Source organism: Salvia hispanica, chromosome 3, assembly GCF_023119035.1.
Source record: "Salvia hispanica cultivar TCC Black 2014 chromosome 3, UniMelb_Shisp_WGS_1.0, whole genome shotgun sequence".
Lineage (NCBI taxonomy): Eukaryota > Viridiplantae > Streptophyta > Magnoliopsida > Lamiales > Lamiaceae > Salvia > Salvia hispanica.
Window position 1 is genome coordinate 16,321,204 of NC_062967.1, and position 26,158 is coordinate 16,347,361.

General features: G+C 38.1%; 5 protein-coding genes across 5 annotated transcripts; 2 read left to right on the forward strand and 3 right to left on the reverse strand.

Annotated features, from left to right (window-relative positions):
* Positions 1–3,446: 3,446 nt before the first annotated feature.
* Positions 3,447–4,470, reverse strand: LOC125215869. The gene has a single exon (XM_048117445.1). The coding sequence runs from the start codon at positions 4,290–4,292 to the stop codon at positions 3,582–3,584; it is 711 nt and encodes a 236-aa protein (XP_047973402.1). The 5' UTR covers positions 4,293–4,470; the 3' UTR covers positions 3,447–3,581.
* Positions 4,471–5,674: 1,204 nt separating this feature from the next.
* Positions 5,675–8,112, reverse strand: LOC125210896 (lipoyl synthase 2, mitochondrial). Its single transcript, XM_048110526.1, has 4 exons — positions 7,627–8,112; positions 7,060–7,271; positions 6,574–6,953; positions 5,675–6,137 (listed from the first exon to the last, which is right to left on the reverse strand). The coding sequence occupies exons 1-4, from the start codon at positions 8,076–8,078 to the stop codon at positions 6,030–6,032; spliced, it is 1,152 nt and encodes a 383-aa protein (XP_047966483.1). The 5' UTR covers positions 8,079–8,112; the 3' UTR covers positions 5,675–6,029.
* Positions 8,113–12,236: 4,124 nt separating this feature from the next.
* On the forward strand, positions 12,237–16,362 carry LOC125216347 (secretory carrier-associated membrane protein 1-like). The gene is made up of 13 exons (XM_048118037.1): positions 12,237–12,359; positions 13,189–13,245; positions 13,561–13,656; positions 13,754–13,816; positions 14,182–14,215; positions 14,300–14,422; positions 14,547–14,609; positions 14,698–14,791; positions 15,167–15,212; positions 15,296–15,363; positions 15,583–15,631; positions 15,798–15,863; positions 15,956–16,362. The coding sequence occupies exons 1-13, from the start codon at positions 12,300–12,302 to the stop codon at positions 16,028–16,030; spliced, it is 894 nt and encodes a 297-aa protein (XP_047973994.1). The 5' UTR covers positions 12,237–12,299; the 3' UTR covers positions 16,031–16,362.
* A 3,419-nt stretch (positions 16,363–19,781) lies between these two features.
* LOC125211780 (proteasome subunit beta type-5-like) lies at positions 19,782–23,049 on the forward strand. The gene is made up of 8 exons (XM_048111713.1): positions 19,782–19,912; positions 20,165–20,287; positions 20,395–20,524; positions 21,521–21,627; positions 21,990–22,124; positions 22,192–22,295; positions 22,597–22,697; positions 22,783–23,049. The coding sequence occupies exons 2-8, from the start codon at positions 20,171–20,173 to the stop codon at positions 22,908–22,910; spliced, it is 822 nt and encodes a 273-aa protein (XP_047967670.1). The 5' UTR covers positions 19,782–19,912; positions 20,165–20,170; the 3' UTR covers positions 22,911–23,049.
* Positions 23,050–23,576: 527 nt separating this feature from the next.
* LOC125212117 (pentatricopeptide repeat-containing protein At1g03540) lies at positions 23,577–25,569 on the reverse strand. The gene has a single exon (XM_048112182.1). It carries the CDS (start codon positions 25,553–25,555, stop codon positions 23,708–23,710), a length of 1,848 nt encoding a protein of 615 aa, XP_047968139.1. The 5' UTR covers positions 25,556–25,569; the 3' UTR covers positions 23,577–23,707.
* Positions 25,570–26,158: the final 589 nt, after the last annotated feature.

A 26,158-nucleotide genomic window follows, 5' to 3' on the forward strand; every position in this document is an offset into this window, starting at 1 on the left:
CGCTGCCCGCCTGCACATGCCGTCCGCCGGCCTCCCTTCTGAATCACCGACACTTCTTATGCACAGCCTCGCCGATCAACGCCGCTCCACCGCTCTGCCTCGCCAATTCCTCCGTCCTGCTTCGCCGCCCACCAGAACCTGGCGTGCCGGCTTCACAGTAGTGTGCTCCAGCATTCAAGAATTGGTATTTTGTGCTCCGGAGGATTTTGGTGGGTCTGCACAGCCGCCTAACCGGCGGTGCCGCCGGCAGTTGCATTTCTCTCATTCTCCTTCCTCTTTTCTTTTTTTTTTCTTCTCACCTTTCTCGTATCTCATTAGCTTTGGTTTGATAGGAGACTCAATAATAGTGGAGAAGCTATAATTTTAATGGACCATTTTTTAAAACACACACAAGTTTCCTCAGATTTAATTTTGTTTTTTGTGTTATCATTCTCAGCCATTACCGGATATGTGGGTTGCCATCTTCGGCGTTATTGTACCCATATTTTGTCGCGTTGCCCTACCTAACCAAGCTCATTGGTTCGTTGACCTCTGCCTTGAGGGAGCAACATGGTGCTTTGGTCGTGGGTGGGATATTTTCTCTCTGGAAGCCGGGTTTGTTCTGGGTGATCAACTGCATTTCACGTTTCAGAACGACGGTTTGTTTATTGTGAGTCGACTGGATGTGGCACCACTATTCCCGTTTCTAGACCTGCCTGGTAATGTGTCTACACCTGAGCCCGTTTTCCGTCGACAATAAAACTGCTAACAAGGGTATTTTTTGCATTCATTGAAACAATAGATTTCCCAGACCTCCCAGACGTCCAGGATCCAATAGACTTTGCCAACCTTTTCACTGAGATGGACGCGGCCGCCGCCGCAGTAGCGCCTGTGGCCCTAGCTGGTGGTATGCAGATCGAGGGCCAGCCCCCCCATGACGACATTGAACAAGCGGAGCTCATTCCGTTTGAACAATGGTTGGTTGATGATGATCCTCAAGGCAGCAACCACTTAAATTAAGTTTATTTAAAACCTAATGAGAAATGAGTCGTCGTCTTCTTCGTCTTATTCTTCTTCCCCATTTTTCCGTTTCTGCATATCTCTCATCTCTCCGTTTTCTTCGAACAGTCTCGTCGCTCAATCGTCCTGCTTCGCTGCCCGCCTGCACATGCCGTCCGCCGGCCTCCCTTCTGAATCACCGACACTTCTTATGCACAGCCTCGCCGATCAACGCCGCTCCACCGCTCTGCCTCGCCAATTCCTCCGTCCTGCTTCGCCGCCCACCAGAACCTGGCGTGCCGGCTTCACAGTAGTGTGCTCCAGCATTCAAGAATTGGTATTTTGTGCTCCGGAGGATTTTGGTGGGTCTGCACAGCCGCCTAACCGGCGGTGCCGCCGGCAGTTGCATTTCTCTCATTCTCCTTCCTCTTTTCTTTTTTTTTTCTTCTCACCTTTCTCGTATCTCATTAGCTTTGGTTTGATAGGAGACTCAATAATAGTGGAGAAGCTATAATTTTAATGGACCATTTTTTCCCCACCAATATTTGGTCCAATAATATTGCCTCTTTTTTGTCCAATGGTTACCATTTCACTAAATGACTAAAAGGGTAAACAAAATAGCTTTACATTTTCCCTCCAAAAAGGGCAAAAATATCTTTTCAATAAACTGTCCCTTTAGATTAGTATAGATTAGGTTTATAATAAAATGTGAGTAGGAATGAGTTGGTGGAATATGAGGTCCACTATAAAAAATGATAAAAGTGAAATGGGCCAAACTTTGTAAGACGGACGGAAATAGAAAAATTAGACAATCTTTATGGGACGGAGGAAGTATTTCTTAAAGTTTACGTTAGAAAGAAATGAGACTTTTAAGACTAATAGACAAAGAGGGTAAATCACTTATTGTGTCTATTGTCGAGTACTTATTTGTAAATCAAACGAAGTTACTATGTGCGTATCATAAAGATTAGGTGTGGGTAAACGGTTTTCGGTTAATCGGTTAACCGACAACTGAACCGATAACCGACATTTACGGTTATCGGTTCGGTTCCGGTTTTAAGTTTTGCTAAAAGTCGGTTATCGGTTATAACCGACCGGTTATAATTCAATTTTAATTTCAATTATATGTTTATTTAATACTAGAATAAATTATAATTTACTTCAAACTTTGTCACAATGGAAGAAATTGTAATTTATATCTAAATTTTGTCTAAATCAATGTCAAAAAAAGTCCATTTTAATTTGTGTCACTATCAATTAGAGTATTATACTTATAAATTTATATCTCAAAGTCAATAAAGTTCTTAAGAATTACTATTTTAATTTTAAATATAGAATAACCCTTCACTTATTATTGGAGACAAGTTTTTAAAGTATAGAATATAGATCATGTAAAGTTCAAGTCTTTTAAAGTGCCTAAACAATTTATATATTACTTTTAAATAGGAGTATAATAATAATAATAATAATAATAATAATAATAAAAAAAAAAAAAGTAGATGAAAAGTTAAAAGTTAAAACCATAAATAATTTTAAATTCAATTATATTTTTAATTAATAATAACAAAAATTGTAATTTACTTTTAAACTTTGTCACAATAGAAGAATCTGTAATTTACTTCCAAATTTTGTCAAAGTCTCATATTGCATATTTGCAATGTCAAAAAAATCTATTTTAATTTGTTACCTATTAGTTATTTATACTTATAAAGTTATAATATATCAAATTCAATAAAGTTTCTAAATATATTTTTAAAAACAAGATCTCTCAAAGTTAACAAGTGCTTAAGCAATACTACTATTTTAAAAATAAGATAACCTTTCACTTATTATTAGAGAAAAGTTTTCAAATTTTAGATCATTTAAAGTTTAAGTCTATTAAAGAGCATAATAATAATAGTAATCTGTAATTTACTTCTAAATTTTGTCAAAGTCTCATATTGCAAATTTGCAATGTAAAAAAAGTCTATTTTAATTTGAATTAATTTATTATGGTGTAGGATAAAATTGAATGATTATGACTAAAATGCAAAAAAATATGATAAAAAATTTGACGTTTTCGGTTTTACAATCATGCAGAAATGCGTAGAATTGAGAATACACAAAATCAATTAACAATCTTTGTGAGAAAATTTCAGAATTTTATATATTATAGATTGAATCATTGAATTGAATGATTGATCATTGAAGGATGGCCGTGAAATAGTTAATTCAACTTTCGGTGATAAACTAATAGTGTGATTAGGTGTAGGTTGAGTTATCTATCACAACCTTAATCATGCAAAATAAACATTTGAATAAGTTAAATCAATTCGGTTAGTTCGGTTATAACCGAGAATCGACCGGTTCTAACCGAGTCGGTTAATTAAGTAATCGAACCGAAGATTGGGTTGGTTCCGGTTAGGTTTTTGAAGGCATTTTGGGGTCGGTTAACCGACCGAATAACCAGCCCTAATAAAGATATAAACTAAACTCAATAATCACTTTTCTTCAATGTTAAACCAAAATTTACAATATTAAGATATTTTAACTTTTGTTTACAACAATCAGAGAGGAAAACGATGTCATTTCAAAAGTCATAAAATTATGGCTAAAAAAATCCATCATAAAAAGATAAAGCATTCCAATGAAACAACAGGATTTTCAAGCGTCTCAGCTTCCTCCTCCGCCGCCGGAGTCTTCTCATCACTCTCCTTCCGTGGTGGCTGCGGCGGCCCCACCTCCTTCTGTCTCCCCGGAGACCTCCCATAACCCTCCGCAACATTCTTCCCGTTCAAATTCCCATCACCATTGCCATTTCCCTCCGCCCCCGCCCGCCCCCGCACCGCCCTCACCGGCGCCACCGGCCCCCTCTTCTCCGGCGTCGGAGCCGCCAATCTCCTTCCCACCACCCTTTCTCTCCTCCCTCTCCCCCCGCCATTCGCCCTCCGCTTCCTCGGCGGCGGCCGCTGATCAACCACGCCGTCTTCATCGGCGGCCGCCGCCGCCGCCGCCGCCAGGCTCTCGCTGTAGCTCCCAATCTCCGACAGCTCGGTGATCTCCGACGCCGTGTCTCCGGCGTCATTTCCCGGCGCGTCGCGGCTCCCGGCGATCACCGGCGGCGGCCGGAATTCCGCCGACGATTCTTGATTTTCCGGCGATTTCGGTTTGAGCTTCTCGCCGTCGGATTTCAGAGCAACGGGCGTCTCTAGCAGCACCTCCTTCACGGTTTCGACTTCGAGAATTGCCCGCGGAGACGTCGGCGGCTCTCCGTCGATGGAGCGGCGGTTCTCCGCCTCTCGATTGTGGCTGCCGGCGCTGAGACAGCAGCCCATTTCGATCTAGAGGAAGAAACTTCTAGAAACACCCCCCCCCCCAAAAAAAAAGGCAACTTTGAAATTGAGAAGAGAGGTGATGAATGAGAGACAGAGATTAGTGTGCTAAAAAGTAGAGAGTAGTGTGTGTGTGTGTGTGTTCCCGCGTGCTTGTGTTCTAATAATATTGAGCTCTTTCACCTTTTTCATGAATTTGCATGTTCTATGTAGCCCACATCCCACCATCATTTATCCACACTAATTATTTGGGTGTTATAAATGAATAGATATGTGTTAGCATAACATAATGGGAGGTCAAAGTTGATTTATTGGTTATTGATTTATTTCTTAATAAGTGGAGAAGTGATTTATGTAGTTACTTACTCTAATTGATGAAGATTGGTGCTTGGATTATAAATTTGTAAGATTATGAAAAGTCAAAGTCGGATGATTAGCTTTTGAATGATTAATGGGCTATTTAATTGTGCATTATTTGAGAATTGAATGAGAATAGGGGATCCAATTAATGATTTAGAGGTAAGAATCGGTTCATTAATGGTAAATTGGTAATACCGTTGAGATGTCTAGAACTTTATGCTTCAATTTTTAAGAATGAGCATGTAATAATATGAATATGGATTTTGGTCCTAATTTTTTCCACTGAGATTAAATATCTCTAGTCGAATCGTACGCAATAAGATTTTACATTTCGCATTTTTATAACATTTTCGGTAATGTTAAAAACAACTTGAAGTTTTACTTTCCTTCATGTCCACAAGCATTTATAATTACATAGTATATCGAAATAATTATACTACAAAATTTTTGGAGCCATAGATCGTTTTGCTTATCATTTTCGGTTCAACTTTAACGAATGTTTTATTATTATTTTCCTTACAATGATAAAATGCAGGTTTGTATATTGATTTATTAGTTTTATTGAAGCTATAAAATAATTATAGTAATTTATAACTAATGAGAAAATTGAAGCAAGAACAAATAAAAAAATAAAGACAAATAGAATCAAGAAAACGAATGGTACAAAGAGTATATACAAATCAATTTAATTTATTCAAAAACCATGATTAAAAATCACGTCATTTAAAAAAAAGTGTCCATTTTCATAAGATATAGTAAGAAATATAAACATTAATATTTAATCATTTACACTTAAGTTTATTAATCTAATCTTATTATGTGGCAATTTAGCACCATTTTAATTGTGCATTTACCATTGGTTCTTAATACTACAAGTCTAAAGATACTTCATATGTTTGAATGCTCAAAAGTAAAAAAAAAAAAAAGCTTCCACGTGAATAAATAATTGAAAAATGGACATCACTACATTTTGTAAAAAAGATTTTTGAACCCAAAAATGTTCATATCGAGACAAGAAACTGCAGTTTATCTAAGAATGTGAATATTTAAGCAAACGAGACAACAGTTATTCTTGCAATATCGTTCCTTGCATCATCATGGCAAGGCCAAATCATGAATTCTGCAAATATGCTAATTTAAATAAAAAAAAGAAAAAGAAAAATTGATATACAAAAACTATAAAGAACAAACATTCCATTTGTTAGTATGAAAAGCTGGCAGAAACTGCAGCTGGACATCCAACCTGATTAATGGATGAAAGGGAGCTGCTGAAAGAAGTGGCCGAGGCCATGAAGATCTCTCCCAAAACAGTAAAATGCATCGAGATCGTGAAACTGAGCCAAGAGTTTTTTCAAGAACGATCATCAGATATGTCCAGCGCTAGTTAGAAGAGGCTGCTCGGTCAGATTCTATCATGGATTTGATATAGAATTCGCCTGCCTTGTACGAGGACCTAACCATGGGGCCAGATGCCACGTACCGGAATCCCTGCCACAACCAACAAACATCAATGTATGATCACAACGCAGTAGTATTCAAGGGCTTCTATCTAATATCAGCAAATTCTAGTACGATTTCCAATTCATGTAAATTAGTCCCATAGGAAGTGCAGGATTCTAAATCAGACAATAGTTATATAAACAATTTGTTTTGAGTAACTGAATAGAGTCATGCAGGAGCATTGAAGTATACGGCTGCCTAGGACAAGGGATTGAAGGAAATCACCACCCCAGAAAGGCGGGGATCAACACTAAGGTCGATTTTAGTACTTCTCATTCCTAATTAACACAATTCCATCACAAACAAATATAAGGTGGATATTAATCAAAGAAAAGGAGCTGAAGTAGCAATTTGAAGTAGCATGTTAGCATTCAAGGAACCATAAGGAAATGAATTGGATGATAAACAGAGATGAGCAACAAACCATTTCCATGCCCATAAGCCTATACTTCTCAAAAGCCTCCGGGGTTATATACTCTGATACTGGCATGTGCCGCTTTGATGGTCTCATGTACTGACCGAATGTCATGACATCGACACCAGCTGCCCTCACTTTTTCCATGGTTTTCACTACTTGGTCAGGTGTTTCTCCGCACCCTAACATTATAGAAGTTTTCGTGAGTGTCCCCTGTGGAGCATATTCTTTTGCCTTCACCAGAACATCCAGAGATTGCTTAAAGTTTGCACGGTGATCACGAACTGCACTCTGGAGCTCCTCCACAGTTTCAATGTTATGTGCAAAAACATCCAATCCGGATGTGGCGACTTTCTCTACACAGCCCTCATCTCCTCGGAAATCAGGAACTACAGTTTGAGAGCAACACATTCAACTTTCACGATCCAATATGGTAACTCTATTGTTTCATCAAAATTTAATCAACTGCATCAAACTCGAATAACTAAATCTTACCCAAGGCTTCTATAAGCATTGATGGCTTCAGAATCTTCAACTTTTGCACTGTCTCCGCAAAATGACCGCTTCCTTGATCAGGCAAATCATCCCGGTCAACACTAGTAATCACGACATACTCCAAACCCCACGAAGCTATCGCCTCGGCCACATTTTGGGGCTCATTAGGGTCAGGAGGAGGCGGAGTGCGCGATGTCTTTACATTGCAAAATCTGAAGACACGAGCAAGCCAATAAGATCGAATTCTTTTCAACTCACAATAGTTACACTATGCATTAAAATTGGTTTAGATAACAAAATCAAACTATCTATCAGAGATTCTAGACAGCTACTGATCCATAACTAAAGAGATTCCCATATAATTTGAGTTGAATTCATTGATTTGTTCAAAAATGCTTGTCCCTTCTCCCAGAGTGCTCACACAGACAGCTAAAAGCCTATTTATATATACAATGTTCGTCATTAATCACACAAAAATCAAAACTCAGAGCAATCAAAACCAAATCAATAATTCCATCCAAACCAAATAAAAAATAAATAAATAACCAATTGAAATTGAATCATCACCTGCATCCACGAGTACATGTGTCACCGAGAATCATAATCGTGGCAGTAGCAGTCCCCGTTTCTCCCCCAGACCAGCATTCCCCCAAATTAGGGCACTTGGCCTCCTCGCAAACAGTGTGCAACTTCAATTCCCTCAATTTCTTCTTAATGTGCGTGTACTTGTCACCACCGGGGATCGATTCCTTCATCCATTTAGGCTTTGGCAGCGGCTTCTTCTTCGTGCCTACCTCCACCGAATAGCTGTTGTCGGATTGAAGCTTGATGAAATCGCCCAGCGACGGCGATTCATCGTGGAGCCTGCGGCGCAGGCCATCGAGGGTGTGGGGGTAGTTCTGGAAATCGGATTGCGGCGGAGATGGCGGAGGCGTGGTTGTGGAGAAAAATTGGGTGAATCGAGAGAGCGCGAATTTGGTGGATTTGGATTTGAGGGATCGAGTTGCAATGGAATTCATTCTGCTTCAACTTCCTCTCTCTTTTCCTGTTGGGTGGTTGAATTTGGGATAGCCTCTTTTTTTATTTTTCATTTTAAATTTAATTGTTTCTGTAATTAAAAATCAATTTACAGCTATTTACTACTCCTAATATATTAACTTTTCAACCTAAATCAGATCATAGTTCATTTTTATTATTGTCTAATTCTATATTTTAAATTTTCGTCATTTACAGAATTAAAATGAATAACTAAATTTTTTTGAAATGTGTATAACCAAATTTCTTCGATGAAATCTTGTCAGAGACGGTCATGAGTTTGTTCTTCACGAAGAGAATCATGCGTATTAATGACACATGACTTCTGATAATTGAGGTGGTGCACCTTAAGATGGGACGTCGGTGATGACTCCCGAACTAGAATTTGCGTCCTCGTTCGTCTAGTGAATTATATTGTCTTAGAGCATCCCTAGTGGGGATAGACTTCCCATAGCCTTCCCGATAGACTTCCCATAGCCTTCCCGATAGACTTCCCAAAAACATCTCCTGCCACGTCATAAGGACCTCCCATAGCCTTCACAGCATTGTCACGTCATAAGGACTTCCCACTGCACAATGCCGGACATCCCATAGCCTTCCCGCGCGGACTTCCCGCAATTAAAAAAATTTACAAATTCATCAAATTAAACAATTTACGGAATTAAACAATGTACAGTACTCCCTCCGTCCCACAAAAGATGTCACACTTTCCTTTTTAGTTTGTCCCACAAAAGATGTCACATTTCCCTTTTGGGTAAAAGTTCTCTCTCACATGAATATAAATATTATATTTTCTCTCTCCATTTAACACACAAAACAAAACCTCCTAAAATCTCGTGCCGTCCCACAAGTGTGACATCTTTTGTGGGACGGATGGAGTATTAAATTTCGGCCCGAATACGGAATTAAACAAAGTGCAAAATAATTTCATTAGATAAAAAAAACAACAAAAAAAACAACTTAATCAAATTACACTCATGAACATATCAACGATGACCCCGACGCAACCATAGCTCTTCAATTAAATCGTTCTGGAGTCGAATATTGGCTTGTCGTTGGCGCATGTCGGCAACGCCCGCTCCACTCCTTTCGGCCCCCCGACGACTCGCAAAGTATTTCTTCTTATCTTACAGGATCGATCGCTTCACGAAGCGGATCACATGGGTAAATCCCATCCCCAAAAAGAGACATGTTGTCGGTTTTGTCTTTCCCCGAAAGCCCACCAACACCAAATTCGGTCGTTGTAAAAGGGGACGACCAGGAATTGATGTCGTTGTTCAACCGGCTACTCCAAAGTAATGCCAAAACCCCGCCGGGGTCAATCGCCGGGGGAACTGGGATCTTGCTCTTGAAACGTTGTGTACAACCCTTTCCAGACGGAGGGGCACTTCCTTCCCCAAAGCATACGCTACGCCCAACATTGCCAAAACCCGTCGAGCCCCGATACCCTCGATCCCGCAGCTTGGGGGGGTTGGCTTCCAAGATAGGTATCCCCCCAAAATCTCCCCCGTTCACAAAAAAAACCGTTCGGGGCGGCCGACTCCCCATTGGGTCTCGTCAACATGTTGGTCCATCTGCCACTTCCACTACCACTTGCCATTATAATAATAAAAGAAACGTAGAGAGAGAGAAACTTGTTAACACAAGTGGTGCGAATGAAATGAATTTCAACGAGCCGTATATATAGAGTTTGAAAAAAAATATGTATAAAATTAAATTTTGTATCGGACGTCCGCCTCGAACGTCCGTCCGCATGCCACAACGGCGGACTTCCCATCGCGGCGGACGTCGCACCAGCACTGCGGAACTCCCGTGTCCGCACCGGACGTCCGTGTCCGTCCCTTCCTCGCCCAATGGCGAACGTCCGTGACGGACGTCGGGCACGCCGGTCCGACGACCAGCGGACGTCCGCCGCTGCTGATGCTCTTAATTATATTTTAATATATAAATCATGTGTTTGTAGTGTGGTTCCACGTCATGCACTGTAATTGTTGGGACTACCGCAGCGGAAGACACGGAAACGTCCTAGAACGGATCTATTTAGTTGATTATGCATTCGACTCCAATTTCATGCAATTAACATAGATCTATAGATATAACATCAAATAAACACATAATCATGCATATTCGATGTAGATTCGATTGTTACCTCATAATCCATCATTGGATTGACGTTGCTAGCCGCACCACCCGGAGATCCTTGGTTTATCGACCACGAATCTTCCGTACTATTTCCCTCGTCCTTGATTCTCCATCCGTGTGGGCGGATCTTAGAAAACCAATTAAATAACTTTGAATGGATCTAGGGAAAACCAATACAAACACCAAATTGTCTAGATCTAATCCTATGAATTAGGATAGATCAAGAACAATAATCAAAACCCTAATTCTCCCACAACTATGGCTCGAAAATCGAGACCAAGAGGAAGAGGAAGGAGGCGCCGATTTCTAGGCACTAGGGTTAGGGTTTTGTGTTGTCTTGGATTGTGTGCTAGGGTTTCCCTTTCATTCAATATTTATAGTGGACCTTATTGGGCTAGTAAGGGGATCCATGGAATGACTTAAGTGTTGGGCTCACCCATTAGATAAATTGCTAATTAAATCAAATGACCCATGATTTAATATATTATCAATGGAATATTATTTTGTTCCACTAAAGAATAATATTGCACTCCCACTTAAATCACCAAATTACAAATAACTTGAGTCCATTTTATTTTATAATATTTCCCGCGTTTAAGATTATCTTGATCCATCAATTTAATTCTTTTGTCTGCTATGTGACTAGAATTAAATTAATTCTCCAAAGAGTTTTTCTAGTTTGAAACTTTATTTATTATTCGTGGAATAAATTCCAACTGCGCAGTTTTCTGAATAATAAATTCATCTTTCAAACACCTCATTGGGGATCACCCTTTTAGGGATTTAATCATACCACACTGGGCACGCGAATTCTATGAAGTAATATTCCAATACCTTCATGTTATTCAATTACTACCACCCAAGATATCATGAACTTGAGTTACGTACAAACTCTCACATATTGATAAGTCAAAGTGGCGTTTGATTGAATAAACAATATTGATATTAATATCATAGACTAGAAAATACTAAACTTTCTTGAAATATATTCTTTCAGTAGATAGCAATAAAGAATACATTTCGGATTAGATCCTTTCAGTGCTTTACCACACCGGTGTTACTAATCTCATCTTAGGTAAGAGAGAATTATCACATCTTAGTAAAAAGCCTTAGACTTGTTTATCATATTTCAATAATAAACCATTTATATTATATTATTTATTCTCATAAATAGGTAAACAAGTGGACGTGGCGTTTCTCGTATACATGCACAAGCTGACTGTACAAAGGCATGTACGCTCGAAGCATCTTTTAGTATACAAACCCCAACAGTAACCACTATGAGGTTGGACCACAAATAAAATTCGAGCTATTTGACGCAAATAGCATTGACATCAAAGTGCTCGTTGCTGGTCTTAAGCATGGACCGGCGTGAGTGGACATTGCGAGTCATTGAGCACGCCATACTCGCATGCAAGTACAACATGGGCGGATCTAGCCTGGTTGAAGGTGGGGCAAATGCCCCTCCTCACTCCTTCATCACCTTTATATATTTACTGCAAAGTTTTGAATATATACGTAAAATATACCAATTGCCCCTCTTTAAATATATAAAAAATATTCTATATTATAATTTGGCCCCTCTTACAATGAAATCTTGGCTCCGCCCCTGAAGTACATAGGAGCATTAGTTTCATTGTCCAATCAACATTATTTTAGCATTAGTTTCATTGTCTAATCAACATTATTTTAATTTTTATATTATTTCAAAATCAGTAAATAGTTGTTACATGTAAAACACGCGACTCCATAAAATACTATATACGCAATAAAATCCCTGTATCTACGGTATCTCCATGCATTAATATTTACTGCGTTTATAAAACAAAAATGTATATTATAAATAAATTTCTTCACGCATATAATAATTTTTCGCGGCATAAATCCAGCTCCGAATCTCCTTCGCACGCATTTTCCCCAAAAATGATCAGAAAACCCTGAATTTGGAATCTGGAATCACCATTTTTGTGTGCATTCTACAGATCTCTGTGCATTCGTGAAAATCCTGCTTTTTACATCTACGCATACATAAAAATTGAGGTGTAGAGAGAGAGACGGTTGTGATGGCTGGTCGTCGACACGATTCCAACCCGTTCGATGATGAAGAAGTGAATCCTTTCGCGGTAATTCACATTTGCTTCAATGTTGTTGATTATCTTTCCATGCATTGTTTGTTATTTTCCACAATTGATGGAATGTGATTTCTAATGCGATGAGATGAGATTGGATTGGAAATTAAATCATGCAAAGTGTTGCGATTGTTTGCCGCCAATAATGTGAGATCTATTATTTTTTTTATTGTGGTGTACTGCAATTTATTGCCAGAGCGTGCTCTCCTCAAGCAGTCACGATGATAAGGGCAAAATGTGAGGGTGGAGTAGATACATTTGCACGTTTCAGATAAATTTTATGTTTTCTGCAGTTTGCGCTGCATAATTCATCAATGCACGGGTCTGTCTTAGCTATGACTTGTCAGAGCACTCCACTTATTTTCTTACTGCCTCCTTTTTGGGGATTTTGATGGGCATGTGAATCAAAAACATTGAGTTGAGAAGAAAAATCAATATTCCTATCACTAAATTTTGTAGAAACTAGTAAGATTTTAAGGAATCATTTCTTTGTTTGTGTTGTGTGTGCGGGGGGTAGGGTGAGATAAGGCAATTTGCTTACATTAGATTCATGAATTTAAACTTAATTTTTTATAAGTTAATTTGTTTTAGTAAAACTTTTATCGCATCAACTAGCTTGATTTTGAGAAAGTTGAACTACCAGTTTTCACCTAGTGTGAGATGAATGATGAATCTGCGAAATTTAGCTTAGGATATAATGTTGAATTTCAGGAAATCACACTGATGACAACTCTGTTGAAAAATTTGTTTTACTTTCACTCCACTGTTTTAATTATTTTATATCTTCTATTTTTTTCTTATGAATTTGAGCTTCTGGTTATAGGACCAAGATCAGGAGAGGGGTCAATCAAATTATGGTGGGGGCACATTTTTCATGCCAGTAAGCGCTCTTTTGGAACGTTCTAGTTTTCTACTATATTTTTGCTTTTCTCCGTTTCTTCTTTATTACTGCTTATGTGTTGAAAGTTGGAACAATAGTAGGTGAAGGACATTGTAGAGGGAACATGCTTTATTCGTAAAGTTTGTTTGTTAAGGAATAATATGCAGTTTCTCATTTCCATTTATCTTTGTTGCATGTTGCTCTCTCTCTACGTGTGAAAACCAGGCAGGCAGGAATTTGCTTATAACTTAATGTTGCTGTTACAATATTTTTGTTTCTTTTGCTAACGTAGAATTTGCTATCTGAGATTATCAGAACTCATCTGCAAACTCAAAGCTTTCACCTCTTCCTCATGAACCTGCTGACTACAATCGTGGGGCTACAGTTGATATTCCTCTTGGTGGTTCCATGGTATACCAATATATTTGATACTATCTGTTAAATTTTTAAAGAATTTATAAAGAGACGTTGATTGAGGCTTTCTTTACCCTTCTGTAAACCTCTGTAGGATTTAAAAAAGAGAGAACAGGAACTTCAAGCTAGAGAGGCTGAACTGAAGAAAAAGGAACAGGTGAACTCTACTAAAGTTGTTACCTCTCAGTTTAATTAAAGTTGATATTGTGAATGCCCCCCATCTTTGATTACATCCATCACACTTTAGTTTTACAGAGGACAAAACTGCTTTTAAATATCTTGTGCCTTTTGGTATTTCAGATATATTGACCTTCCTAATATCTCCTTGTTGAATATATACATCCTGCATATATAGAACAGTGTCAATCAGAAGGCCCTTTTTCGATATTCAGTTTTTCTATGCTTGTCCTTTATATTTGCATAGATTTACATTGTCAGCTGAATCTCGGTATTTGCATCCTTGTCATCTCACTCATATTATTTCTAATGTTTAACCGATTCACTATGTGGTTTTCTGTGTAGGAGCTGAAAAGAAGGGAAGATGCCATCTCACGAGGTGATTTTGAGCCTTCATGCAATCTATACCTTATCATCATTCTATTATGCAAAAATTGATTGTATTCTTCTACATATTTTTCAGCTGGAATTGTCATTGAGGAAACAAATTGGCCAGCATTTTTCCCCATAATTCACCATGACATTGCAAATGAAATCCCAGTCCATCTACAAAGGTTGCAATATGTTGCATTCACCACATTTTTGGGTATGACAAATTTCAATTTCCTTGAAGATTTAACATCAGGGGCTCATATATTTGCTAACCAGTGTGGGGTGGTACTACATATTACTTTTTAATCATTGCTTAATACACTACAATTGGGTTGCAGGTATAATAATATGTCTCTTGTGGAATGTTGTAGCCATCACCTTAGCTTGGTCCAAGGGGGGAGGTTGGTGGAAATTGTACTTTCTTTCTGCCTTCTTGAGTTAGATGGTTTTTAAAAGAAGTCACAGGTTTCTGACTTTTCATGCATGTAGGTCCAAGCATTTTGTTTCTTGCTATCATATATTTCCTAGCCGGCGTCCCAGGCTCCTATGTGTTATGGTATCGTCCTCTTTATCGTGCGATGAGGTACCTAAAAGAGCTCTCTTCTCTACTGATTTCCTTCTACATTCATTTATGCCTTTTGTATCTGTCACTTGGTCCAAAGTTTCTTATAAAGAAAATCTTTTTGATACTTTAGTAATTTGTCTGTGATATATTAAATTTGGGCCTATTTTTCTTAATCTACTTTATTGAGAAATGCATAGTTATTTTTATCATAACTGATGTAGTCTAATTGCAGTAGCTTTTGTCTTCTTATCATTGGTCTTACTTTGCTTAACAAACTAATATAAGCGAAAACATCAGTATTGTGTTATCATTTGCACATTACACCTTCTTCATTGTGCATTCCTTTGGGAGTTTGCAGATTTAGCATTAGTAAAAATATTTTGTATTTTCCAGGACAGATAGTGCTCTGAAATTCGGATGGTTCTTCTTAACTTATTCGGTGAGCTTATTACATTTTCCATCCAATCGTGCTTAAGGTTTAAGGTGTTCAATAAATTTATTTCTACCATTCTGTTTGTGCAGTTGCATATTGGCTTCTGCGCATTTTCCTGCGTTGCTCCCCCAATAATTTTCAAAGGGAATTCCTTGACGTATGTTTTCTCCAACGGATATGTTCCTTCTGCAATTGCCATTATATTTAGTTTTAGCCACTAACAACAACAGTAGGAAATCAAAACTATGCACGAGGAAATAATAGGACTCTAACAGTGCACTTTTTAAGAAACGTGAAAAGTGATAAGATTTGATCTCTTCCTTGACATTTTTGTTAGATTGTGGACTGATATTAGCCCAAATTTTTTTGTTGGCAGTGGAATCTTGCCTGCAATCGACCTTTTAACTGCAAATGCTCTGGTTGGGGTAAGGCAGTTGACATTATTTTCACTTTCCTCTGGTGCCCCTTAGAAGCACACTTCTACCACAAAAATAAACTCTAATAACTATGGAAGAAAGCACTGTTTTTGCTTAAGTAATTTTTACTATAAAATGCAAATCAAAGATGTTAATTTTAGCATATTTTGTGCAGATATTCTACTTCGTTGGATTTGGACTCTTCTGCATTGAGACATTGATCAGCATATGGGTGATTCAGGTCAGAAACTTGCTGATACATTCCGTTTAATATTATTGATTCTTGTCTGTGTCTGAAAACTGTGTTTATTCTCGTCGAAATCGTGTGTGCAGCAAGTTTATATGTACTTCAGAGGAACTGGAAAAGCTGCAGAAATGAGGAAGGAGGCTATGATGGCAGCATTATAACACGAAAATCAACTTTGGAATTCTTGGACTCATTGGCTGTTCTATTCTTGGTGCTATAGCTTTGCAATAGATCAGAAATTAGACTCTTTTGGCTGCCATTTGATTTCATCATCAACAAATCTTGGTTTTTGATGCATGGAGAGGAATGCATTTCCTTTGCCATTTTTGGCATCTTTTGTTCTTGTTAGATCTTTTCTAAGTATAGTGGTATCATTTAGTTCTCTAGCCTTATTATCTTTGTCAATGTTTTACACTTTTTAGATAAAGAGAGGTAGAAATAGAAATCGGTATCATGCAGTCGAGATTCGATATATGTATAAATCTCAACTTCTAAGTTGTACACAAGTTTAGAAGGACGATTGTATAACATATCACAAGTTTAAGATATTATTAAACTGTTTTAAAAGTTTGGTCTAATTTGTGACAATGTCCGATTGTACAAATATGCAACAGTCTAAGAGCGTCGGGTCACTCCAAAAATCCGATTCCACAATTAGACCCTCGGCTTCCTCTATCTCCCTGGCACGCCCCAACAGATCAACTGTATTTTTGGTTCAATGTTTTGCAATGAAATTGAGTTTTGCATAGACCACAACTTCACCTCTGAATCCATCTATAATTTAATAAACATTAAAGATGTTAGAACACTAACTCCTTTCATTCCAGAATAGTTGAATCATATTCAATTTTGAATCTGTCCTAATGAAATCGAGTCAACTCTATTTTTATACAAAAATTTTGTTCTCTCTACTACTTTTTTTTGTTTCCCACTTTATTCTTCATCCGCTTAACTTTAAACAAAGTTGTAGTTAATTATATATTGTGCTTGGACGATTCCCAATCAGGAGCCTACTCCTAAGGTTGTATTGATGAGTTTTGAAGCTTCCTTGATTGCCAATGATTGAGATTTAATGACTTGAGATACATGTTCAGCTTGTGGCTCATTGTCCTGTATGTTACATTTAAATTAAGGCTTAGCCTTATAAATAAATAAAAATAATTACACCAATGTAGATTTGAGATGACTTACTCTATGGTTGACTCCCTCCATATATAGCTTATATACATTCATATCCAAACAAATTGGTACATGATCCTCCCGAGTTAGCCATACCACCTTATGCACCAATCCCACCTGCTATATATCAAACATCATCATAACTTAATCATTACTTAGTATACTTAGATTTACTAGCATAGCAAGCTCAAACTATGCATTAAGAATATAGCTATAACCTTCTGCAATGCTTTGAAAGCACTAGACCTAAGCACAGGCTTGCGAGAACGAAGCATAAAAAGCCTCGTCGAGGAATTTCACAACTTGGCTTAAGAATGTGTCATTTGTAATATGATAAAGCAAACGAAGAGCATTAGCCCGATATGCAACATTACTGGTGTTGACGTCTTTGAGTAACGAACTAGTGACCAAAGGAACCTTACTAGCAAAAAATAAAAAATAAATTAGCCCCTAACTTGGTAGAAGAGAAACATGTAAATGTAAAAATGGAAGAAGAAATGTGAACCTCATCTGCAATAGGGCAAAAATCCCTTGCAATTAGATGAAACATTCTTCTCAAATGAACATCTTCAAAACGATATAGATTAACCGCAGAAGAAAGTATAGCTGCAGCTTCACTCTACAAAAATGAAAATTGAAAACCTCAACTCGGTTGGAATATCATGTGCAGATAGATATGTAACACATTCATAAAATATTCTCGAGCTTCATGAATCTCAATTGCCCAATTACAAAATGGAACTAACTAACTCAAATACCAAAGTTGAGAGACACCTTTGTGAATATTTCGCCCTGATTGAGAAGATACAGAAGCATTTTGATGATCTAAAGCACACAGAAAATAATTATACGATTTTAACTAAAGTCTGTTGTAATTATAGTATTAAATTTGATATTACAGAAAAATGTACCTGCAAACATCTTGTTTTGTCAATATGTGGATCACCAAAACCCCTCACTTCAGTTAAAACAACATGTTTCTCAATCACCACAAACCAAGAGCAATCTGGGGAAACATTAACAAATTCAAAATTTAGTATTTTCTTTTCAAATCAAAACTAACAAAATCAAAATCAAAACAGTATATAGAATTATTCAACCTTTTTTAGTAGAGCGGTCATAGTGTCTCTTCACAATTGGCCACCACATTGTATTCAACTTATACTGACACTCTAAGAAAGATAAACACGAGGAATCTAATTAGAGCTTAATCAAAGATAAGCTTATACATGAAACTCGAAAGATAAAATCTAAATAACAGACAATAGAGTATGAAGCAAAACATTTGAAATTTCTGGATGAATTAAACGAAATATGATCTTAAACAGCAAAAAATGAGAATGGTGGGAGGAGGCAATTAGCAGTTTGGATGATGATGTGAAGATTATGCATTGGTAGGGTTTGTTTTCATTTTTGGTCAGCTTTGACTGGATTAGTAGAATACTTAACTCAGATTACAAAACAGATTACTCTTCACAAAATCTAATCTTTACACCGCTTCCGACTCAATCGACAAAGCCTCCATCTTTGAGAGCTCCAATTTTTCACTACAAAAAAAACGGAGGTGTACCGACGGAGAATAATCCGTCTGTAATTATTGACGGAATACCGAGAGTTTCCCGGCAATATTTTTTCTTTTATTTTTTTTTACCTTTTTATTGAAAATAATGGGCCCAGGGCATTTTTGGAATTCAATTTGTTAAAGATTTTATATGACTCATGTTATTCACGATTCAATGCTGACTTATTCAAAATCTGAATCAAATTTGTTACAATTTCTTCCAAATTCACAAGATTCACGATTCATTCTTCAGAATTAGAGAAATCTCATCGCGATTGTCCAAATTTTTGTATTCTTTATCGCAATTCTTCATCATGGATATCTCAAATTAGAGAATTCTTCATCAAATTTGGTGGATGTTTAGAAATTGAGAGATTTAAAAAAGGGGGATTAATTCGCTGACCTTTCGTAAATATGGATTGAGACATGCAAATATTTGTATACTTATACTACTTAATATCGAATTGGAGGTGTAAAATAACAATAATTCAACAATAGGGGAGTAGCGAATTGATAGAAATAATTTTATCAAGAAAAAGAAGATAAGAGAAAAATAGAGAAAGATCCAACAATAAACATTCACCGCATGAAATTTTTGCAATGATTAGCTTCAAGAGCGTTGGAAGAAAAGTATGTTGTGAGATTGAAAGAGATAAAGGATTGGAAGAAAAGAGTATGAAAGAGATAAAATTTTTATTCTAGGTACATGTATAAAGTCATAATTGCTATTCAATGAATTTTGAGAGATACATATCGGATCATTTTGATGCTAAATCTGCCGGGCTGAGATGGGCATAGAGAAAAACCTAGGCTTGTAAGGTAGTGCAAGCATGATACCAAACATTTAGAAATGCACACGTACATATCTATAGATATAGGCATTACTAGGTTATTAAACGAGCCCTTAACATCTTAAGCTCGAGATAATAACTGATCGGATTGCACTTGTTTATTGACATAGATAAAATGTGCCCATGTCCAAATGATATAAACTAGTGTACGACTCGTGTGATGCACAAAATTCTATTCTTTTTAAACTTCATTTTTTGTTGATTTCGCTCTAACTAATTCAAGAAATTTGTTTACATGTTATTCTCGTATGAGTGTAGGGCCCAAACATGAGATCCAACTTATCCTAATGGGCCGGCCCAATTTCTGTTAACAATTCCAATTGAATATTGTACCACAAGAAATCTCAATAAGCTCTGTTTTCTATATTCAACTGAATTCGAAGCTGATTCATAACAATTTCTTCAATTATTTCTCAACAATCGCTCACTCAAATTCTCCTTCCATTAATCAGGTAGTTTGATAACTCAGCTCTCGATTTTCTTCCTGTTAAACGATAAATTCAAACATTCATTGCGATTAGGGTTTAAACTCATCTAGTATCGGATCTATTATGCTTGAACATTTCCATCTCTGATTAATTTAATCCACTCAATTGCACAACTATGATGAGTTTTCCTTCAATTGCTTTACCTTGTGCCGGAGATAGTATTTTTTTTGCTCTGTATAAATCTGGACATGTTGATTATTTTGTGTTTTTGTGAAGTGAAACATGATGAAGATCGATTTCAGTGGGCTTGATCCCTCCTTGCCGGTTAAGGGAAATGCAGAGGATTTGGATGACGAGATTTTGGCTGCACCGTCGTTTAAACTTCCCGTCACTGTTGATGTGAGCTTCATTTTATTGCGTTTCCCTTTTTTTGTGTTTTTTGTGATATTATCTTCTCAGAGTCTGCGTAGATAGATTAAATTGTTTTTTTATGTGTTTTTCTTCAGTTTGATGGGTTTCAGAAAGCAGCAGTACAGATGGTGAAGCCGGCAAAGGGAACGACGACTCTGGCGTTTATATTCAAGCACGGTGTCATGGTGGCTGCTGATTCCCGTGCCAGCATGGGAGGCTATATTTGTAAGGCCTTGCTTATTCTTAATGTTATATTAGAGATTTTCACCTATGGTGTTGGCTTTATCTTTAAGTGGTATAAACATACATGATGACTGCTGGAAAGACTTTCTTCGTGGGATGATGTTAATTAGAATGAAATGTACCTAGGGTAGTAGATAATTTAACCCCCTCTGAGCAATATCTCCACTATCGAACCAAGTTCATGTGATGCATTGAGCTAATGGTGTCCACTTCTGTAACAAACTCCTGTTCCTGATGACGCATAATTCTGTCCAATTTCTTCACCCAATTTTAAATTTCATTTCCTAGGCTTCCCTTGTACACACTTGCAAATCCACTTCATGACTTTCAAAAGCCATTGATCGTAGCAACACATCTCTAATATCTATTTGCATATACACCATAAGTTTCATCACCGGTTCCTAGTAACTGTAAAAAGTTACTGGTCTTGAACTGAAAGCCACGGTAGCTGAAACTGATTGGTTGCTCCGACACGATTAGAAAAGTCTTGAGTCCTCAATTCCTCTTCAGATGAACATTGATACACAACAAGCAAACAAGCAGGGTTATTAGCACAGCGATACTCAAAACAATAGGCAGGAATAGGAGTTTGTCTGACTATAATTCATTTTTTGTGAAGTTATTTGAAAAGCACAGCTCCTAAATCCTAGTAACTTTTTTCACCAAAGTTCAGACAATTTAAGAGAAAAATGAACTCAACTTGCTGCATTGAAACACTAAGTTGTGAATTCCCTTTTTTATATAGAATGAAACTTCCAAAACAACATATTATACAATTCGATTCAATTGCTAAAAAGGAGAAATTTGTTTCCAAATATGGAAAGTGGATATCTTGAGTGGGACGAAGGAAATACAAGTGAAACTTCCACTTTTACATGAATATGTACTCTTTCAGTTTATTACTTATTACTTTGTTTCTTTGATCAATGTTATATGAGTTCTGAAACTGCTTGTATAAGATTAATCTGTACCTTGCAGCATCACAATCTGTCAAGAAAATTATAGAAATCAATCCATACATGCTTGGTACAATGGCTGGAGGAGCTGCTGACTGCCAGTTCTGGCACAGAAATCTCGGAATTAAGGTGAGTCAATCCATACATGCTAGGTACAATGACCGAGAGTCTTGCATATTCCCTTTTTGTACTCTGCATTATCCCACTATGAGGTGCATTGGATACTCGTTCCAAACCTAGATAGCTTAAGGCAGCATTATGGACATACTCCTATACTGTTTGCCTCCATCCCCCTACCTACACACACACATAGATCTGCTTATCCTTTTGAAGACTGCTTCTTGTCTAGCTTATTGATTCTATACTGCACTGGCAGACCCACCCTCGTGTGTGTGTGTGTGTGTGTGTATCGCTTTTATGTAGAAAGGCTCTATTTTCAGTAGTATTTCTAATGAGTGTCTGAAAGTTAGTAATTCACTTCCATGTTTCAGTGTCGTTTACATGAATTGGCAAATAAGAGAAGAATTTCCGTTGCCGGAGCTTCAAAATTGTTGGCGAACATCCTGTATTCCTATCGAGGAATGGGTTTGTCTGTTGGAACTATGATAGCTGGCTATGATGAATCGGTAATGCTGAATTTCAAAAGCTGTTCTGATTTCATAGATAGCACCTAAACTTCTGCTTTTTGGGTAGGGCCCTGGCCTTTATTATGTTGACAGCGATGGTGGTCGGCTTAAAGGCACCAGATTCTCAGTTGGGTCTGGTTCTCCATATGCTTATGGTGTTTTGGACAGTGGGTGAGTTCACATTCACATTTTCATTCTCTTATCAACGTCTCATATTTCCTTTCATATGTTATTGTTTTTGGGTGATGCCAAAGAAACATCTGATTGCAGCTGCTTGAAATTTCATGGATGTTATCTTTGGTTAATATTTCTGCATACTCTTAGACCTTACTTGCCCATGTATGCTTATCAGGATATATACGTGTTTTCTTGATGAAATAAATTTCAAAAACATGGGATTTGAAAGCCATAACTGTACGTAATGACTACCCTTTAGTTTTAGCTATAGATAACTTCCTGGCTCGTGTTACAGATACCGCTTTGATCTGTCTGTTGAGGATGCTGCTGAGCTGGCTAGAAGAGCAATATATCATGCCACATTCCGTGATGGAGCCAGTGGTGGTGTTGCCAGCGGTAAATTCCATGCTTGTGTTTCTACTCCCTCACGGTGATATATTATTCGTTTTTTTTTACCCTTTTAACTTGGATTTTGTTGCAGTATACCATGTAGGCCCAGGTGGATGGAAGAAGCTCTCTGGTGATGATGTCGGAGAGATGCACTATTCATACTATCCCGTTGAACCCACCACGGTGGAGCAAGAGATGGCTGATGTACCAATTGCATGAGGGCGGGACAGGAGTTAGTGTCTTTAGATGCCATTCCTCATTTTCTTCTGTAACTCTTGTTTTAACTCTTGAAACCTAAATCTGCTTGTTATGCTTCTTGACACATAATTCTGGCAATTGATCATGTTATACTTCATCATTCGTACGCTCGAATTACCGCCCTAGCCCTTCACTTCTACTCCCCCCGTCCCACAATAATTGTCACTCTTTCCATTTTAGTCCGTCCTACAATAATTGTCACACTTCATTTTTAGGTCTCACATTCCACTAACTCATATCACTCACATTTTATTATAAAAACTAATATAAAAAAATGACTTCCACATTTCACTAACTATTTCAACCAATTTTTATTTACATTTTTTAAAACACGGGCCCACAATAAGAGTGACAATTGTTGTGGGACCGTCTGAAAAATCCAATTTTAGAGCCTTCAATATGTATGCGAAGAAAGGACAAGTGAACAGCAATCGATTTCATTTCTTTAGATTCATATTCGTATACAGGCAGAAATCAAATCTTTAACATAGATTTTTTATGTGAGGCACTTTGATCATGCATTCATGCTATAACATAATAGTAGTAATATTGAACTCAACTTAAAAGTAGAGAATTAGCATAGGAATTCAATGCAAAACAAAAATGAAGTATGGAAACAATTGCATGTACAGATTGTAAAAATGATGAAGTTTTCTAAAGACCTAGTTTCAACAAGAGATATGAACTATACAACAAACAATCAAATGAAGCCAAAGAAAACATAAAATTCCTTAATCTCTCTATTCATACAAAAAACTTCACGCAGTAATGGATGGATTTAAGCTACTTCTAGTTCTATCAATCCAACTCATTCCTGGCAATTTTTTCACACCTCTCTCCTTCATTTGCTTCCAAATCTCATGAGACTCTTGCCACCTCCCAACACTCCTATACACATTAGCCAAATGCACATAACTCTGGTGACAATCCGGCTTCAATCCAATCACCTTCTTCGCGACACGCTCTGCAACACCAGGGCTCGTTGTGGAGGCACAAGCCCCGAGCAAAGCAGTCCAGAGCGTCGGATCACTCCCGAACTCCGATTCCACTATCAAACCCTCGGCTTCCTCTATCTTCCCGGCGCGCCCCAATAGATCAACCATACAACTGTAGTGTTCAATCTCCGGCTTCATCCCATAGTTGTTGCGCATCGAGACGAAGCACCTCCGCCCCTCGCCAACCAAGCCACTGTGGCTGCAAGCAAACAGAACCTCAATGAAGCTTATGTTATCAGGCTTAACACCTTCTCTAATCATCTGATCAAAAATCTCAACAGCTTCTTTTCCTCTTCCATTCTGAGCAAAGCCACCAATCATTGAGTTCCAAGTGATCATATTCTTCACATCCATCTTCAAGAAAACCCTATAAGCATAATCAACTCTGCCACATTTGGCATACAAATCAACGAGGGCCGACTCCACCACAACGTCTCTCCATCCGCCTCGCCTCAAGTACTGGCAATGCAACTCCATCCCGAGCTTCTCAGCAGCCAAGCCAGCACAGGCACGGAGGACAGTCCCAAAGCTGTAAAGATCCTTCTCTATCCCTCTAAACACGTCGACAACAACACCGAATTCGCCCTTCCTGCAATAGCCCCCAAGCAGAGCACACCAAGAAACAGAGTTTTTCAATGGCATTCCATCAAGAACACGGCGTGAATCCTCAAGCACCCCGCATTTCGCATACATGTCTACTAAACTACTACCTACAAAAACATCAGCCACAAAACCGCCTGTCACAGCCAATGCGTGGATTTCTCTACCCTGCTTCAACCTCTCCAAATTCCCCAAAGCTGTTAGGGCACTCCCAAAAGTGAAACAATCCGGCATGAATCCAAACTTCCTATGCATCAAATTGAACATACTCAGAGCCTCGAGATACAAATCCGACCTCGTTAGGGCAGAGATCACAGAGGTGCAGCAAACGGAATCAGGTTCAGGCATTTCGTCGAACAGTTGGCGTGAGGCGCTCGATTCCCCATTTCTCCCATACATATCAACCAGAGCAGCCGAGATAACTTCATTCCCCCCAAATCCACACCTCACCACAACTCCGTGCAAGCATTTCCCCAATCTAAATCCACTAGTCGCCGAACACGCCTTGATCACTGCGGAGAGAGTGAAAGCATTCGGCTCAATTCCAGCATCCAGCATTTCCAGATACAATTCGATCGATTTCCTCGATTTTCCCGCGCGAATGTACCCTGATATCATCGAGCTCCACGACACGACGTCCTTGTAGCGCAATCCGTCGAATAATTTGTGAGTTTCATTGAAATCGGAGCCGAGCTTGAAGTAGAGAGCGAGCAGGCTGTTTCCGACGAAGCGGTCGGCTTCGAGGCCGGACTTGATGAGGTGGCAATGGAGCTGCACGCCTGCGGAGAGGTGGAGCGATCGCGTGCAGGAATGCACGATTGTGGCGTACAGAATCGGCTTCGAAACAGCATCTTTAAGGGGAATTGAGGAGTTAATCGAGGTGAGGAGCTTGATTGCTTCGGAGAGCGGGGCCGATTTGCAGATGTGGATGAGCTGTGATGGTGATGGAAGGCACTGTGTGTTGTGTGCGTGAGCCAGAGATGTGCAATGGCGTTTGAAGAAGAGTTTCATTAGAGAGGGAGAGAATTTTTTAAACAAAATGAAAAATGGAACAAGAAAAAGGAGACTACTTCGCTATTTTTAATTGGCCTTTTCAATTAAGGCCCAATTAGAAAAATATCAAAACTTATCAATTTACTTTATTTAACCTTGGGCTGGAGTTATTATCTTTTTGCAAATGGACACGAGTTTTAATAAATGTAAATGAAAGTTGGTGATAAAAGATAGTGAAATGTGATTCTATTTTTTTATATTAGTTTTATGATAAAATATGAGTGGGAAAAGGTTAGTGGAATATGGAGCCTAATACCATTTATGGAATATTCCAACTGAGACTCCTAAGGTGGGACACTGATAAACCGGGACTTCTAAAGTGATATGGAGGGAGTAATTTTTATCAATGTAATCCTAAAATAAATAAATAAAAGATAGGTCCCCATAGTGAGCTGTTTTTACCCGACACAAATTGGGTGTACATAATAACTAACACAAACACAATCATAATATAAATTATATAAACACAGATATAACACAAACGGAACACGCTCATAATAGTAACATGATCAAATTGGTATTGATATAACCCGACATGACATAATAAAAACTAAATTTTGT

Excerpts from the sequence above, each read along its gene's own strand:
- LOC125216347 (XM_048118037.1), top strand. The coding sequence starts at position 12,300 with ATGGCTGGTCGTCGACACGATTCCAACCCGTTCGATGATGAAGAAGTG. Across the intron at positions 14,610-14,697 it reads AGCTTGGTCCAAGGGGGGAG|GTCCAAGCATTTTGTTTCTT; the intron begins GTTGGTGGAAAT and ends TCATGCATGTAG. Across the intron at positions 15,632-15,797 it reads CTGCAAATGCTCTGGTTGGG|ATATTCTACTTCGTTGGATT; the intron begins GTAAGGCAGTTG and ends TATTTTGTGCAG.
- LOC125212117 (XM_048112182.1), bottom strand. The coding sequence starts at position 25,555 with ATGAAACTCTTCTTCAAACGCCATTGCACATCTCTGGCTCACGCACAC.
- LOC125210896 (XM_048110526.1), bottom strand. The coding sequence starts at position 8,078 with ATGAATTCCATTGCAACTCGATCCCTCAAATCCAAATCCACCAAATTC. Across the intron at positions 6,954-7,059 it reads AATGCTTATAGAAGCCTTGG|TTCCTGATTTCCGAGGAGAT; the intron begins GTAAGATTTAGT and ends CTCAAACTGTAG. Across the intron at positions 6,138-6,573 it reads GGCTTATGGGCATGGAAATG|GGATTCCGGTACGTGGCATC; the intron begins GTTTGTTGCTCA and ends TGGTTGTGGCAG.
- LOC125211780 (XM_048111713.1), top strand. The coding sequence starts at position 20,171 with ATGATGAAGATCGATTTCAGTGGGCTTGATCCCTCCTTGCCGGTTAAG. Across the intron at positions 20,288-20,394 it reads AACTTCCCGTCACTGTTGAT|TTTGATGGGTTTCAGAAAGC; the intron begins GTGAGCTTCATT and ends GTTTTTCTTCAG. Across the intron at positions 20,525-21,520 it reads CAGCATGGGAGGCTATATTT|CATCACAATCTGTCAAGAAA; the intron begins GTAAGGCCTTGC and ends TGTACCTTGCAG.
- LOC125215869 (XM_048117445.1), bottom strand. The coding sequence starts at position 4,292 with ATGGGCTGCTGTCTCAGCGCCGGCAGCCACAATCGAGAGGCGGAGAAC.